This window comes from Malus sylvestris, chromosome 15, assembly GCF_916048215.2.
Source record: "Malus sylvestris chromosome 15, drMalSylv7.2, whole genome shotgun sequence".
In the NCBI taxonomy this organism is placed as follows: domain Eukaryota; kingdom Viridiplantae; phylum Streptophyta; class Magnoliopsida; order Rosales; family Rosaceae; genus Malus; species Malus sylvestris.
In genome coordinates this window covers 50,250,515-50,267,553 of record NC_062274.1, presented here as the reverse complement: position 1 = coordinate 50,267,553, position 17,039 = coordinate 50,250,515, and the positions used below count along the sequence as shown (strand labels likewise).

At 39.9% G+C, this 17,039-nt stretch overlaps 2 protein-coding genes across 2 annotated transcripts in view; both read left to right on the top strand.

The window, feature by feature from the left end:
• Window positions 1-17,039, top strand: part of LOC126602265 (uncharacterized) — a 91,064-nt gene that overhangs the window by 6,631 nt on the left and 67,394 nt on the right. The gene's annotated exons all lie outside the window — the stretch shown is intronic.
• Window positions 9,416-11,198, top strand: LOC126602258 (zinc finger BED domain-containing protein RICESLEEPER 2-like). The gene is made up of 4 exons (XM_050269086.1): window positions 9,416-10,284; window positions 10,380-10,689; window positions 10,775-10,886; window positions 11,048-11,198. The coding sequence occupies exons 1-3, from the start codon at window positions 9,514-9,516 to the stop codon at window positions 10,879-10,881; spliced, it is 1,188 nt and encodes a 395-aa protein (XP_050125043.1). The 5' UTR covers window positions 9,416-9,513; the 3' UTR covers window positions 10,882-10,886; window positions 11,048-11,198.

Here is a 17,039-nt window from a genome sequence, read left to right as displayed (position 1 = left end):
AATATCGTGCTACGGTGGAGTCGAGCCAGGGATGTGGTGGGGGTCCGGGCTGGGATGTGACAATTTGGTATCAGAGCCAATCCCTGGCTAGAAGTGTGCCGACGAGGACGTCGGGCCCCTAAGGGAGGTGGATTGTAACATCCCACATCGCTCAAGGGAGTTGATCCTGTAACCCTTATATGTATATTCTCATCTCTACCTAGCAAGAGGCTTTTTGGGAGCTCATTGGCTTCAGGTTCCATCGGAACTCCGAAGTTAAGCAAGTTCACGCGAGAGCAATCCCATGATAGGTGACCCACTGGGAAGTTCTCGTGTGAGTTCCCAGAAACAAAACCATGAGGGCGTGGTCAAGGCCCAAAGCTGATAATATCGTGCTACGGTGGAGTCAAGCCCGAAATGCGGTTGGGGCCCGGATCTGGATGTGACAGGAAAGCTATTCTTCTTCTCATTTTTCAAATTCATATATATAGTCAAATACCAAAATTCAAATTCATATATATAGTCAAATACCAAAATTCAAATTAATTCGCAGCCGTTAGGTTGTTAGGCGGCCATGTATTGTGTATTTTAATTGAATTTAGGTCTTTGGTGTTCATGTGACAAAGGATCTTGGACACCCACCAAATTGATATGGTCACCACCATGAGGAATTAACCAAAATGGATAGCTCTTTGTTCAAGCTTTCATCTTGATTTTAGGGTTTCAATTAGGAAAACCTAACCACATGTAAAGCATAAAAGTTGGACTGATAAGTTAAATCTAACTCTCAATTAAGCGCATTTTGCACATTGCTAATTACCTATGCTAAATATGGATGAACAGCTATTATCCACAAAAGAAAAATGCATGGATGGTCTATTCTAAAATAATTTAGTCACACCCTTAAAACGAGACAAATGAAAACATAATCCAAGCTTCCAAATACACATCAATACAAATATGTGTGTGTGTGTATTTTTTTTTTTTTTGGAGAACAAATACCAAGAAATGGAGCACTTCAGTAGACCTGACATTCGTGTCGTGTTTCTCGTGTTCGTGTCGTTTTCATGTCATACCCGATAGCTTAACGGGTTGTGTCGTGTAATACCCGTTAAAGTAAACGGGGTAATATGACCCGACCCGAAATCAACCCATTAATATTATCAGGTAATATGACCTGACCCGTTACCCATTAAGAAAAATATATTTTAAATCAATAAAACTAAAAATGAAAAACATAATTTGACCCAAAAAAATGTAAAACATAATACTAAATTAGTATATACATACTAAATTTCGGAGTTAACCCTTTCATGAAAGTTGTAAAGCTTTTCATTACGAGTGATTACATTTTTCACACTTCTACAATAATTATTATTAATTTTGCACTCAAATAAAAAACACTTTTCATGAGATTTGGACGGTTTTAAAAATCTAAACTACCATGCAACCATTGTCTAAACGTTGAGGATGCAATTATGAACATTTATTATGCTTTCACATTTTTCAGACTTATACATTAATGATTATGAATTTTGTTTATTTTGAACTCCCTTTAAAATACGATTCATGAGAGTTTGTATGGTTTTAAGAATTCAAACAATCATATACCCATCCTCAAAGCGCAGAGGATGCGACTACGAGCGTTTGCCTATTTTTTTCATATTTTTTGCACATGTAAATTAATTATTATAATTTTTTAATGTGTTTGGTATTTTTAAATTACTTGATATTTTTATTTTTAATGTGTTTTATGATTTTTATCTCAATCTTTGCCTATAATATTGACACACCCCGACAGAGGTCGAAGCATACTGGCCATCACGTGAGAGTGACGTAGCCATGTGCACAGTGTGGAAGCAATAATGATAAGAAATATATGAATAATTAAAAACTGAACTACTAGAGTGCACTACTAAACAGGAAGTGTTAGGAGTAAGATACAAAAGTAAATACTCCTAATCAGAGCATAGAAAGTTTAGGTGCAGTCCAGTAGGACAAGTACTAATTATACAGTACCAGGAATGTCCTATTATTATTTTGATAGGTCAGAACCGCTGAAGTCCTCGCACCCAGCAACTGCAAACTTACCTAAAACCTGGAGGGGCGCAAAACAGAAAACGTGAGTGGGCAAAAACAAATGTTTTACAAAACCATTTCATTTATCAACATATCTAACCCCTCGTTGTAAAACATGTATAATTTTTCACAAAATCAGGATATAAGCATATACATAAATATATATATGTAAATATATCAATTCAAATCATACTTTACATACTCATATTCATATGTATGCCATGCCAAGATATAACGGAGTTCAGGTAAGAATAATTTCATAGAAATATAACATGCTAGCCGGAACCCCTGTGGTAGTCTGTACAGCTGAATTCATAGCTCAAAAGTCAATCTAGCCGGAGTCACTACAATGACCTATACGACAATATACTGCACAAGAGTCGGAATCAAATGAAAAGGTCTGTACAACAATAATGGGTGTAATATAATCATGCTCAATACTACTCTCACATAATAGCTAGGCGATAAATCGCTAGTCACCTACGAATCGGAACCATAATAAAGGTCTGTACGACAAGACTGTGCACCTAAATTGAATCCAATATGAGCATATGGTGCGGGAGGTGACATAATAAACATGCATGTGCCATATCTCTGGCTAAATCACAATCACCCTAAGTGCAGTTTTATAAGCTCAACCTTATTCAATCACATATCACATCATCGATAATTCACATAACCAAACATAACTCACCTGAGCTTGCCTGAGCATCCACAACACCACAATTATATATGATGCATCATATACCAATTCATATATGACATATAAATTCATATGCATGGCATTTAAGGCATACTTTCATTTAAACACATATTTCTGGGAAAATATCAAGTATATAGATATATACTAAAAATCAAAAGCCCACTCACTGGTATGTCGAAAGGTCATAGCCCCCGAGTCGCCCTTGAATGCGCTCGTCCTCGGGATAAGTCTCACCTATATGCAAATTAACTATAAAAACATTATTTTAAAGCACATAGACAAAACTAACTAATAACTTCTCATACATAGCTCAAATTGGGTATATGAATATATCACAGTGACCTACACAACCTCAAGATCAACCCCAAATTATTAGAATAATTTTTGGACCACTCACGCTCCGCCACGCGCCGACAAGGGCACGGCCCTACGCGCCCCCACGCGCGGCCACGTGACAAGCATACTAACAGCATCAGTCAACGCCGTCAGGAATATTCTAGGGAATATTCCGTTAAAACCCAACAATAAGAGTTAAAGATGACTGACGGCGCTAGCATATTTCGTCAACCTTGACGGAATATACTCCTTTCTTTTCCGATGAGTCGCCGGTCGCCGGTTTCTGGGTAAAACTTTAAAATGCTTATTCTCCTTCGTTTCTTCACCATTTTCCACAAAATTGGTACCAAAATGAAGCTAATAACATGTAGAATCACGTTATATAAGTTTCAAGGCTTAAGATTTACTAGGTTTTCCCCAAGAAAGCTCGATAGTTCGGCTTACCTAGATACACGTTGATCTCAGCCCTCCAACGTCCATTTCCTTCCAACGAAATACCCCGAGACTCGTGAGGACCTCCTTAAGGTTCCTATAAGCTTCAAATTCCCTGAAACACAAGATTTCACGTATGCATGAACAGTGACAAAATCAGAGCTAGGGTTTTCATGTGAAATCAAAGGTTTCCTTACCTAAAAATGGTACCAATCGATTCATCTGAGCTTCATGAACACAATGGTGTGCTTAAGTCCCTCGATCTGTCATGTTTCAAAGGGATTTGGGTGTCGTCCGTACAAGAGAGAAGAGAGAGAGAGTTTGAGAGATGAGAGAGCAGGGAAAGAAGAGAGAAGGTGGGTGTTGTGTGTGTGAGCTCCATGTGGTCACCAACCAACCAAGAAAATAACCTCTACGTCTCATAATATGTCACACACATACACTACAATCTCAACATCTAAGGATAAATTTATTTGTATTCTCTCGCCAAATTTATCCTTAAATTGACCAATTAAGTAATTACTTTTTTTTTTAAGTTTGTGATTAATGTTAATCTTATCCTTAATTATAGGATTAGGGATTTAAATCTCTTTTTTTTTCTTCTCCTTCCCCAAATCATTCATTTCTCTTTTCTTGTTTCTCCCTCACAATATCTTTCTCTTCCTGCTTTATTTTGCCTAGTAATCTTCTACCATAATATTCTTCTTCTGCTCCTCCTTTCATAAGGATGATCAATGTACATTGATTGGTTTAAAAAAAAAAATTGTATTAGTCAATCTTGTGTTTTGGGTTCTTCGTCTCATCTTTTTTTTTTTTGGCTTCATATATATATATATATATATATATATATATATATATATATATAAACTCCGCCTGTGTAAGTTTATCTTACATTGCCGATCCCAAGCCCGGATAAAGGAGGAGGGGGAGGGCGTCAGGTAGTCGACAGCCGGCACTCCACAGTTACGTCGAATCCTTATGACAATGAATCCAGAACGAAATCGCGCTAAAGCTAGGACGTCACCCGTAAGTGGCGCACTGTGTGGCCCGAGCACAGTGATAAGTGAACAAGGGTCGCTGTATCTCCATCGGCACCTGGATGCAGTGTTAAATGAGCAAAGGGGCCATAGAAACTTCTTTTCGAACGACTCCACTCAAAGTTGTTTGGGAGCATATGCTCCTATCAACTTTACACAGAACACACAAAAGAAGTACTTTGATCCTATTAGACGGGGGATGGTGAAGAAGCTAGGACAGAAGGGTAGAGTTCAAGAGAGTAGAATGCGTTTAGGAACGTGAAATATAGGAACCTTAACAGGAAAATCTATGGAAGTAGTGGAAGTTATGGTGAGGAGAAGGATAAATATTATGTGCCTACAAGAAACTAAGTGGGTTGGTCTTAAGGCAAAAGATCTAGAAAACTCAGGGTTTAAGCTTTGGTATTCGGGCACAAATAGAACGAGAAACGATGTTGGCATCATTGTGGACAAGACCTTGACACAAGATGTTGTAGATGTCAAGAAGGTAAGAGATAGAATCATGGCAATCAAGATTGTAATAGGACAAGAACTCATCAATGTGATTAGTGCGTACGCACCTCAAGTAGGGTTGGATACGAGTTCGAAGGAGAAATTTTGGGAAGACCTTGGAGACTTGGTGCAAGGAATTGCTCAGACGGAGAAGTTATTTATAGGAGGAGATTTAAATGGACACGTGGGCAGGGAGACAGGCAACTATGGAGGTTTTCTTGGTGGCCATGGTTTTGGGGAGAGAAACAAGGATGGGGAAGCTATCTTGGATTTTACAATGGCATATGATCTCTTCTTAGCCAACACCTTCTTTAAGAAGAGAGAAGAACATGTGATCACCTATAAGAGTGGGTCGTCAAAACACAAATAGATTTTCTTCTAATGAGGAAAGGGGATCGTATAACTTGTAAGGATTGCAAAGTTATACCGTGGGAGAGCTTGGCTAATCAACATTGCTTGTTGGTGATGGATGTACATATCAAAAGAGTGAGAAAAAAAGAACAAGACTTGGAAGTGCCCAAGGACTAGATGGTGGAATCTAAAAGGAGAAAAACAAGTCATTTTCAAAGAGCAAGTAATCACCCAGTGTGTGTGGGATAGAGAGGGGGAAGCTAGCCAAAGGTGGGATTCCATGGCTACCTGTATCCGAAAAGTAGCAAAAGAGGTATTAGGAGAGTCCAAGGGCTTTGCTCCACACCAAAAGGAATCTTGGTGGTGGAATGAGGAGGTACAAACAAAGGTGAAGGCTAAGAAGGAATGTTGTAAAGCCTTATACAAGGATAGGACCGATGAAAATGGTGAAAGGTATAAAAGAGCGAAGCAAGAGGCGAAGAAAGCTGTGAGAGAAGCTAAGTTAGCGGCTTATGACGATATGTATAAGCGACTAGATACCAAAGAATAAGAGTTGGATATCTATAAACTAGCTAGAGCAAGGAAAAAGAAGACAAGGGACCTAAACCAAGTGAGGTGCATCAAGGATAAGGATGGAAAGGTTCTTGCTACAGAGAACGCGGTCAAAGACCGATGGAGATGTTATTTTCATAATCTTTTCAATGAAGGACATGAAAAGAGTACTTCTTTAGGGGAGTTGAGTAACTCAGAAGAGTGTAGAAACTACTCATTTTATCGTCGAATCAGGAAGGAAGAAGTGGTTGTAGCTTTGAAGAAGACGAAGCATAGAAAAGCAGTGGGCCCAGACAATATACCGATTGAAGTGTGGAAAACCTTGGGAGAGACAGGTATAGCATGGCTTACTGACCTTTTCAATAGGATTTTGAAAATGAAGAAGATGCCAAATGAGTGGCGAAAGAGCACCTTGGTGCCTATTTACAAGAATAAGGGCGACGTACAAAATTGCATGAACTATAGGGGTATTAAGCTAATGAGTCGTACAATGAAGCTCTGGGAGAGAGTCATTGAGCATAGATTGAGGCAAGAGACACGGGTTTCGGACAACCAATTTGGGTTCATGCCAGGGTGCTCAACCATAGAGGCAATCTATATCTTACGAAGATTGATGGAAAGATATAGAAATGGGAAAAGGATTTACACATGGTCTTTATAGATTTGGAAAAAGCATATGATAGGGTCCCAAGAGACATTCTTTGGAGGATTTTAGAGAAGAAAGGAGTACGAGTAACATACATCCAAGCTATAAAGGATATGTATGAAGGAGCAAAGACTGCCGTAAGAACTCATGAAGGACAAACCGAAAGCTTCCCCATAACTGTAGGATTACATCAAGGCTCATCCTTAAGTCCTTACCTTTTTGCGTTGGTAATGGATGAGTTAACAGGACATATTCAAGATGATATTCCTTGATGTATGCTTTTCGCAGACGATATAGTGTTGATAGATAAAACTCAGGAAGGGGTAAATGCGAAGCTTAACCTTTGGAGAAAAGTGTTGGAATCTAAAGGTCTTCGTCTAAGCCGATCAAAGACAGAATATATGGAGTGCAAGTAGGCCTGTCATTTTTAACCCAACCCGTTAACCCGACCCGACCCGACCCGTTAAAATTAGTATTCAGGTGGGTGGTTAACGGGTCAACCCGTTAATCACCCGTTAAATAACGGGTCAGTTTGGGTGAACCCGTAAAACCCATTAACCACCCGTTAACACCCGTTAGTAAGGATTTTTGTGTAATTTCAATAGTTTTCAAAACCCTCAGGTTCCTACTAGGTCTCTCGCTGGTAGCTTATCGCTGCCTCCCTTGCACGCCGTTCGTTGCTCTCTGAGACTGAGAGTTGCTCGTCGCTACCTCGCTCGCGCGCCGTTCGTTGCTCTCTGAGATTGAGAGATCGCACGCCGTTCGCTGCCTCATCTTCTTCCCTAAAAAATCTTACTGAACTCCACCACTCTCTCTCTGGTAAGCTTCGATTCCCTTCCACCTTTTCTTTCATTTCAATTACTTTTCGTTTCTGCATATTACATTCATCTATTTTTTCTCAGATTAGATTCGATTTTAGGTGGACTCTGCAGATTAGATTCGACCCTTTTCAGGGTTTTTTTTTTGTTGTGTTTTGGATATTGGGTTTTGCTTTTTGTTCATGGGTTTTGTATAAAATTTGTTCATTTGTATATTCTCCAATTAAAATTTACATTTTTGGGTAAATTGGAGCTGTTAATTCACCCCCATTAAGTTAAAAGTATTGAGTTTGGTTTGTTTTGGTTGGCTTTTGGATTGGAATTGGGTTGTTGGAGTATTATCACTCTGGCTACCGGTCAGTCTAACCAATCTAAAATTGGAACGTCATGCCCTGAGCAGAGATTATTTCCTCATCCAGTTCCCGTGAAAGGCATAAGGTTTAACAATTTAGAACCATTGCTACTAGCAATTTGCTAGATTGAAATTATTGCCAACTTTTGTGTAACTCGTCATTACATATGAAAGCAGAGGGAAACTACATTAGACTTGAATGTTCCAATGTAATCCCCTCACAAGTTCGCTAATTCTTGTTAACCCTTTTAGAGTTAAGTTTAGGTGTCTCGTTTCGTTTTTTTGTATGTATACTGTATAATGTGTAGGGATCTATCCATAAGAGCTCTGTTGGTTTCTATAGGTTTCGTTTTTCTTCTGCATTGCGTCTTTGCTTCCTTAAGATTTAGAGTTAGTATCCGTATAAATAGTCTAACATTGATTAGTCTCTTTGTTCCGTAGTTCAGCATTGTCCCAATAGCTTCTTAGGTAATCTTCTTTCATTAAACTCTCTGCTTTTGCTGTTATAGCCTTGTTTGCCTTCACATTGTTTGAATCCTGTTTAGATTGAAATGTGATCAATCTACTAACAGCATATGAATCCTGGTCAAACTTCCGAGAAGGCTCTTCCTTTCAGTATATATATAGTAGTTAGTTTTAGTTTGTTGCATTTGATTCTTCGGGTTATTATCCCGGTTTCAAGATGTTTTTAGTTCTAAATTTTGGGTCTCATGATTCATGATTGCCTAACTGACCTACTTTCCTCCCCAGCCTAAGTAAACTTTCTTCTGATTTGTTATGTAATTTTGGGTCTGAATTATGATTTGGTTTGTTTCTGAAGCTGTGAAATTTGTCATTGGTTCAGTCAAATTCTGCATCTTCCATTCACGTCTTTTCATTTATGGTTAGTGCAGATGGATATTGATGAAAAGAACACTGAGGCTATGGAAATGTCAACATTCAATCTAAGTGATACGCAAGGTACAATAAGTGCACCAAGTCCTTCAAAGAGAAAGGCTAAAGGTATGCGAGTAGGTAAGATACGTCAAAAGAGATCCCGTGTTTGGACTTTGTTTGAAGAATTGCCTATTGGTCCTGATAATAAACAACATGCGAAGTGTAAAAACTGTGGGATAGTTTACGTATGTGATAGTAATTGTGGGACGAAAAACTTATTGAATCATATGGATACGTGTAGTAAAAAACATCACATTGATATGAAAAAATCTCAAGTTGGATTGCGTTCTCCTCAGTTTAACCATATTAGTTTTTGTGAGCTATTGATTGAGGCTATAGTTAAGCATGATTTGCCTTTTAGGTTTGTTGAATATGAGGGCATTAGAACTTTGTTTAAATACATATCTCCTGATATCAAACTGCCCTGTAGAAATACAGTTAAGAAACATGTGTCGAGGATGTTTGAAGATGAAAAGATAAGACTTCGAGATTGGTTAAATACAGTTGAGGGAAGAATTTGTTTAACATCTGACCTATGGTCTTCTGCTACAACTGATGGATATCTCACACTCACAGCTCACTTTGTTGACAAAGAATGGAAAATGCACAAAAGAATTTTAAATTTTTGTCGCATGCCTCCTCCACATACCGGTATTGCTTTGTCTGAAAAAATTAACGCCTTATTAGTTGAGTGGGGGATTGAAAACAAACTGTTTTCCATTACTTTGGATAATGCCTCTGCAAATGATTGTTCTGTTGAGTTATTGAAGAAACAATTAAATTTTAGAGGTTTGCTATTAATGGATGGAAAGTTCTTCCATGTTCGTTGCTGTGCTCACATTCTAAACTTGATAGTCCAAGATGGACTAAAGGAAATTGATGGATCAGTGACGAAAGTTCGTGAGTGCATCAAATATATAAAGTGTTCAGAAGGGAGAAAAAATAAGTTTTTTGCTTGCGTTGCACAAGTAGGGTTGGCAGGTAGTAAAAGAGGGTTGAGACAAGATGTGCCTACTAGATGGAATTCGACATATACAATGCTTGATAGTGCCATTTTCTATCGTCGTGCTTTTCTCAATTTGGCACTTGTTGATTCTAATTTTAGTTCATGTCCTTCCTTGGAAGAGTGGGATAAAATAGAGAAGATTTCCAATTTCTTGGGGTATTTTTATGAAGTTACTTGCTTATTTTCCGGAACAAATTACCCTGCATCAAACTTGTTTTTCCCAAAAGTGTTCAAAGTCCATTATTGTATTCAAGATGCCATGGAAGATTGTGATGATTTCATGAGACGGATGGGGAGGTATATGAATCTGAAGTTTGAAAAGTATTGGTCAGAGTATAGTTTGATCCTTGCCATTGCAGTGATACTTGATCCTTGCTATAAATTGCAATTTGTAGAGTGGGGTTATGACAAGCTTTATGGTAAGGAGTCGAGAGAGTTGAAGGATGTTAGTGACACATTGTTTGCACTCTTTGGTAGTTACATGGACAAGTTCTCTCATCTTCTTGTATCCAACCCAGTTAATCAAACTCCTACTCAAATAAAAGTTGGAGACAAACTTTTTAAGGTAGTATTTATATTTGTTATTCCTCTTTTTATACTTTTTATATGCATCTTTATATTGTACGTTGATCTTTGTTTCTATTTTGTTTTTATATGTAGGAATTTGATAATATTTATCAAGATGGGTCAACTTCAGTTGAAAAAACTGAATTACATCTATATCTTGAAGGAAAGAGACTCGATAGAAAACAAGAGTTGGATATTATTTCATGGTGGAAACTGGAGCAATTTCGTTATCCCGTACTTTCTCGTATGGCTTCTGATGTGTTAACAATTCCTATCTCAATTGTTGCCTCAAAATCAGCATTTAGTATTAGTGGTAGGGTGCTTGATCAATATCGAAGTTCTTTGTTGCCTGAAACTGTTCAAGCCTTGCTATGTACTATAGATTGGCTTTTTGGCAAAGAAGGTAAATTTCATATTTCTTTGTTTTTTTTTGTTTTTGCTTATATAATAGTTTATAATTGTTTTTCCCTTTTTCTTTTTATGTTTAGCTTTAGAGAAAGAGGGTGCTGACTTGGAAGAACTTACTGAAGAAATTTTTGACATGAGCCTTAACGAAAACTCAGGACAATGCTCCAGTAGTATTAGTCTTGATTAAGTATGGTATGTTTTTTAACTTGTTCTTTTAAAGACAATGCTCCAGTTAAGCTAAGGCATAGTGTGTTAAAGGCTATATAGGTGATGAGTGAAGTGTAGTTGGAAAATGACTCTTCTCGTTCAGCATTTCTCCATTTTCCTTATTGTTGTGTTCTTTATTATTGCAGGTGGAAGCTAATTAGAATGCTGCTAACTTTGGCTTGGGAGAATCAACCAAGCAATTATATAGGTGATGAGTGAAGTGTAGTTGGAAAATGATTGCCACACGTACATTGTCTGGGTGAGGAAGGGCTACAAGAAATTGAAGCATGTATCTGTTTTAATAGGGCATTAGACATTACCTATAGTAGAACTTGTACTTGTGCTCTTTTTACTGCACTAAAGAGCGATGTTTTAAATTAATCGAGCAAAAGCACTTTCCCATTATAATAGCATTCTGTTATAATGGCTACATGAGCAACTCGAGGTGAAGGCATGCGCTTGGTACCACTCAGTCGAGCAAAAGCACTTTCCCATTATAACAGCATTCTGACAATTTATCCCGATCTATTATAGAAAACATTTATCATCTTATAGTAAATGTTTTCTATAATTGTTGAGGCCTCCAGAAGCATTTTTAATTGTAATCTGCCTTTCCATGTTGGCTCATGAATTGCATTGCATCCTCTGCTGCATTTTTGCATTGATTTGGATGAAATGTGTAAAAAAACACAAAAAAACCAAAAAAAACCAAAAAAAAAAAAAAACAGTAACGGGTGAAACGGGTGAAATGGGTGACCCGTTAAGACCTGTTAACTTAACGGGTTGGGTTTGAATGACCCGTTAGCTTAACGGGTCGGGTTAAACCCGCCCCAAACCCAATAAACCCGACCCGTTTACAGGCCTAAGTGCAAGTTCAGTGCAAATGGAGGCCAAAATGAGTTAGGGGTGAGGATCGGAGATCAGGAAATACCAAAGAGCGACCGTTTTCGCTACCTAGGATCTATCTTGCAAAAGAACAGAGAATTAGATGGAGATCTCAACCATAGAATACAAGCTGGATGGATGAAGTGGAAGAGTGCATCCGGCGTGTTGTGTGATCGTCATATGCCACTGAAGCCTAAGGGAAAATTTTATAGGACGGCAATAAGGCCGGCGATGCTGTATGGCACAGAATGTTGGGCGGTGAAGCATCAACACGTACACAAAATGGGTGTAGCGAAGATGAGGATGCTTCATTGGAAGTGTGGGCACACGAGAAAGGATAAGATTAGGAATGAGGATATCCGAGGTAAAGTAGGAGTAGCCGAAATTGAAGGAAAGCTGAGAGAAAATCGGTTACGGTGGTTTGGACATATGCAAAGAAGGCATACTGACGCTCCGGTTAGAAGATGTGACTACGGGATAGAGGTTCAGGGCCGAATGGGTAGAGGAAGACCTAGGAAAACTTTAGAAGAGACTCTAAGAAAAGACTTAGAGTACTTGGATTTAACGGAGGACATGACACAGGATCGAGCACAATGGCGTTCTAAGATTCATATAGCCGACCCCACTCAGTGACTTGGATTTTTCAAGTCTCCAATCGAGAAGTTTTCCCCACTCGGGAAATTAAGGGAACACTACCTCAACCTACATGCTCAACTCACAAAGCTTCAACATACAAGCTTCAACAAAAGAAAATTCAAAGAACTTAGTGAAGAAGGCTTTGGTGTATTTAACATAATACGTTGAAATGAAACAAAGCTTATTTATTGATATCTCCAATAAGTTAGAAATATGTACATATACATGAGTCAAAATAAACAAACAAGAGGGAGCCTTCACAAAGGTTTCTTAGGAGAAGTCTCAACAGTCGGTAGAGCCCCAGAAAGAGAAGGCACCGGAGGGGGATCATTCGGAGCCTCAGTACTGGACAGCACCCTAGAAGGAGGAGGCATCAGAGGTTGATCATTTGGAGCTTCATTACGCGGTATAGCCCCAGAAGACGAAGGCAATAAATGCCTTTGGAACAAACCCACAAACTTCTGATGATCATGTAAAATCTGACCATCAGATTCCTTCATCTGGTCAAGCTTCCTCTTCATGTTTGTAGCATAGTCATGTGCGAGCCGGTGCAACTGTTTATTCTCATGGTTGAGTCCTCTAATCTCCTGTTTGAGACTCATCACTTCAGCCGCCAATGATTCAACTTGGCGGGTTCGAGCAAATAGGCGTTGCGCCATATTAGACACAGAACCTGCACACTGAACACTGAGAGCCAGAGAATCCTTAACAGCCAACTCATCAAACCGTTTGGAAAGTAGTATGTTATCTTTGGGAGTGAGAAGGTTCATGGCCATCACCGCAGCGGTCATATCATTCTTCATCACGGAATCCCAAACGGTAAGAGAACCAGTAGGGGATAAGAAGGATGGGCGTTATATGTTGTCTAGAGAAGGCGTGGCTGCCTCTTCAATAAGGTTCAAGTCAAAACGACGATCGGAAGGGCCAGACATTTTCAAAGGTGTTGAAGAGAGAAGAGGTCGAACAAATCAAGATCTTAGAAATGCAAGAATGGAGCTTCTACTGGTGGAGATTCAAGTGTGCTTTGGAACTTAATACCAGCCTCTATAAAAATCTGCACTCGATTGAGCTTCAGAAATCGAAGAGGCGCCTGCTCAGAAATCGAAAAGGCGTTTACTTTCTCAAAAGCTGGGCTGCTCAGAGACCACGAGGGCCGATCTCAGGAATCGAAGAGGCGTTAGCTTTCTTAAAACCTGGGCTGCTCAAAGACCACGAAGGTCGATCGCAGAAATCGAAGAGGCGCTTGCTTTCTCAAAAGCTGGGCTGCTCAGAGACCATGAGGGCCGATCTCAGAAATCGAATAGGCACCGGCTTTTTCAGCCTTGTCAGCACCTGTCACATACACACTCAACTTTACGAAAATTACGGGCATTCTATCGAAGATTTCTGGTGAAGTAGAAAGCACGTGAATGTTACTGTTCAATCATCCACTTTCCACACGCAACATCAGCTCACGGGTACCACAGATAACTTTGCCAAAAATCTCTGACAAAGTTTAGACACGTGAAGCTTGCAGCTCCCATTACATCGCTATGACCAAGAAGGGTAAAAGAATAGCAAAGAAACAGCACTAACAGAATTTAGACACATAAATTTTGAAGGTCTAGCTACCATATTATTACCCACAAAGGTAAAAGAACAGGACCACTGCTGGATAATTGGAAAGTCCATGTGTGTCAACCTCTGTGCTCCGTGGCAAGGTAGACTAGCAAACAGGCCTAACCTTTACTCACATTCGAGAAAACACTCCCAACAAGATTGCTTGCTTCAAGATCGAAGAGGCATCGTCCTCCGAATCTCGAGAGCCAGACTCCCAACATGATTACTTTCTCAAAAAGCGACGAGACACCGCTCTTCGAATCTCGAGAGCCAGACTCCTAGCAGGATTGCTTTCTCAAAAATCGAAAAGGCACCGTTCTCCGAATCTCGAGAGACAAATCCCCGACAGGATTGCTTGTTCGAAAACCAAAGAGGCACCGCTTTCTCAACTTCGAGAGCCCCTTAGATAAAGCTTGTCTGTAATCCTCACACCGCTTTCTCAACTTCGAGAGCCAGATCTCCTTAGATAAAGCTTGTCTGTAATCTTCACACGTAACATCATCTTTCCAGATACCACATACCACTTTTTCAAAGTGCTCTGACAGAGTTAAAACACGTGAAGCTGGCAGCTCCCACTACCGCGCTATGACCAAACAGGGTAAAGGAATAACATTACTCCTTGTTGTTAGGGAGACTCCTATATATGTCGACCTCCATCCTCAACGGACAGGCAGACCTGCAAAAATGCTCAACCCTTCCTCATATCTGAGAGGGCACACCCAACGAAGCCTCTCGAAATACTCAGCTTTCTTTCTCCTCGAGAATACCTCTGCAAACAAGCTACACCAGAGCAAAAATATCTCATATCATCAGGGTTAAAAGCAAAAGTATCCCATATCATGCTTTTTCCCTGTCTTTTCCTTTGGCCTTGTTCTTACCTGCAAGACAAGGAGAAAGAGAGCAATCAGTCAGCACTTGGAATCAAGCTTCCAGTCCGGAACTGACTGCCGGGAACCCCTTACCTGATTACTTACCTGGCATTGCTCTCGAGTACTCATCTTCAACAACTTATGCTTCCCGAGAAGATACCACATCTGCCTGAGGAATAAATAGGGCAAGTGAGAAAGATACAAGGAAGCATGTGGAGACAAGCGTAACAAAACACGTGCCGATACATCCACTACTTTGTCAATAGCAAAAGTTTCCCAAATCAGCAGGGTCGAACGTACTCTAGATTTGATGGACTTGTTTTGACCCTCAAATTCTTCAGTCGGCCTTATACTCTGGTGGATACCAGAAAACCCTCCAGCCCAGTTCAAGAATAAGCCTGTGGAAAGTTACTTATTCAAAAGAAAAAGTATCTCATATCACATTTTCTCCTCTTCTTTAGTACAAATGACATTAGGAAATATTGTGGGAGAATGATCTCGTAATCACGAAACTTTTAAGTACCGAAGTGTGGTATTGTCTTCACTTGCCTTATCTGTCTCATAGGTAGATGTGGCATCTTCTTTGGAAGTATTCTTCCTCCAGGGGTGGTATCTTTAACTGGTGGAGATGCACAAGGTAATGTATCAATTTCACTTGACGCTTACTTGTAGTTTTAGGCTTGGTCAAGCACGATACAAACCATGTAGTAGAAGTCCCCCAAGTGGGAGGGCGTCAGGTAGTCGACAGCCGGCACTCCATGATCACGTCGAATCCTTATGAAAATGAATCCAGAACAAAATCGCGCTAAAGCTAGGGCGTCACCCGTAAGTGGCGCGCTGTGTGGCCCGAGCACAGTGATAAGTGAGCAAGGGTCGCTGTATCTCCATCGGCACCCGGATGCAGTGTTAAATGAGCAAGGGGGCCATAGAAACTTCTTTTCGAACGACTCCACTCAAAGTTGTTTAGGAGCATATGCTCCTATCAACTTTACCCGGGACACACAAAAGAAGTACTTTGATCCTATTAGACGGGGGAGGGTGAAGAAGCTAGGACAAAAGGGTAGAGTTCAAGAGAGCAAAATGCGTTTAGGAACGTGGAATATAGGAACCTTAACGGGAAAATCTATGGAAGTAGTGGAAGTTATGGTGAGGAGAAGGATAAATATTATGTGCCTACAAGAAACTAAGTGGGTTGGTAGTAAGGCAAAGGATCTAGAAAACTCAGGGTTTAAACTTTGGTATTCGGGCACAAATAGAACGAGAAACGGTGTTGGCATCATCGTGGACAAGACCTTGCTACAAGATGTTGTAGATGTCAAGAGGGTAGGAGATAGAATCATGGCAATCAAGATTGTAATAGGACAAGAACTTATCAATGTGATTAGTGCGTACGCACCTCAAGTAGGGTTGGATACGAGTTCGAAGGAGAAATTTTGGGAAGATCTTGGAGACTTGGTGCAAGGAATTGCTCAGACGGAGAAGTTATTTATAGGAGGAGATTTAAATGGACACGTGGGCAGGGAGACAGGCAACTATGGAGGTTTTCATGGTGGCCATGGTTTTGGGGAGAGAAACGAGGATGGGGAAGCTATCTTGGATTTTGCAATGGCATATGATCTCTTCTTAGCCAACACCTTCTTTAAGAAGAGAGAAGAACATGTGATCACCTACAAAAGTGGGTCGTCAAAAACACAAATAGATTTTCTTCTAATGAGGAAAGGGGATCGTATAACTTGTAAGGATTGCAAAGTTATACCAGGAGAGAGCGTGGCTAATCAACATCGCTTGTTGGTGATGGATGTACATATCAAAAGAGTAAGACAAAAGAACAAGACTTGGAAGTGCCCAAGGACTAGATGGTGGAATCTAAAAGAAGAAAAACAAGTCATTTTCAAAGAGAAGGTAATCACCCAATGTGTGTGGGATAGAGAGGGGGAAGCTAGCCAAATGTGGGATTCCATGGCTAGTTGTATCCGAAAAGTAGCAAAAGAGGTATTAGGAGAGTCCAAGGGCTTTGCCCCACACCAAAAGGAATCTTGGTGGTGGAATGAGGAGGTACAAACAAAGGTGAAGGCTAAGAAGGAATGTTGTAAAGCCTTATACAAGGAGAAGACCGATGAAAAGGGTGAAAGGTATAGAAAAGCGAAGC

Excerpts from the sequence above, each read along its gene's own strand:
- LOC126602258 (XM_050269086.1), top strand. The coding sequence starts at position 9,514 with ATGGATGGAAAGTTCTTCCATGTTCGTTGCTGTGCTCACATTCTAAAC. Across the intron at positions 10,285-10,379 it reads TTGGAGACAAACTTTTTAAG|GAATTTGATAATATTTATCA; the intron begins GTAGTATTTATA and ends TTTTATATGTAG. Across the intron at positions 10,690-10,774 it reads TTGGCTTTTTGGCAAAGAAG|CTTTAGAGAAAGAGGGTGCT; the intron begins GTAAATTTCATA and ends TTTTATGTTTAG.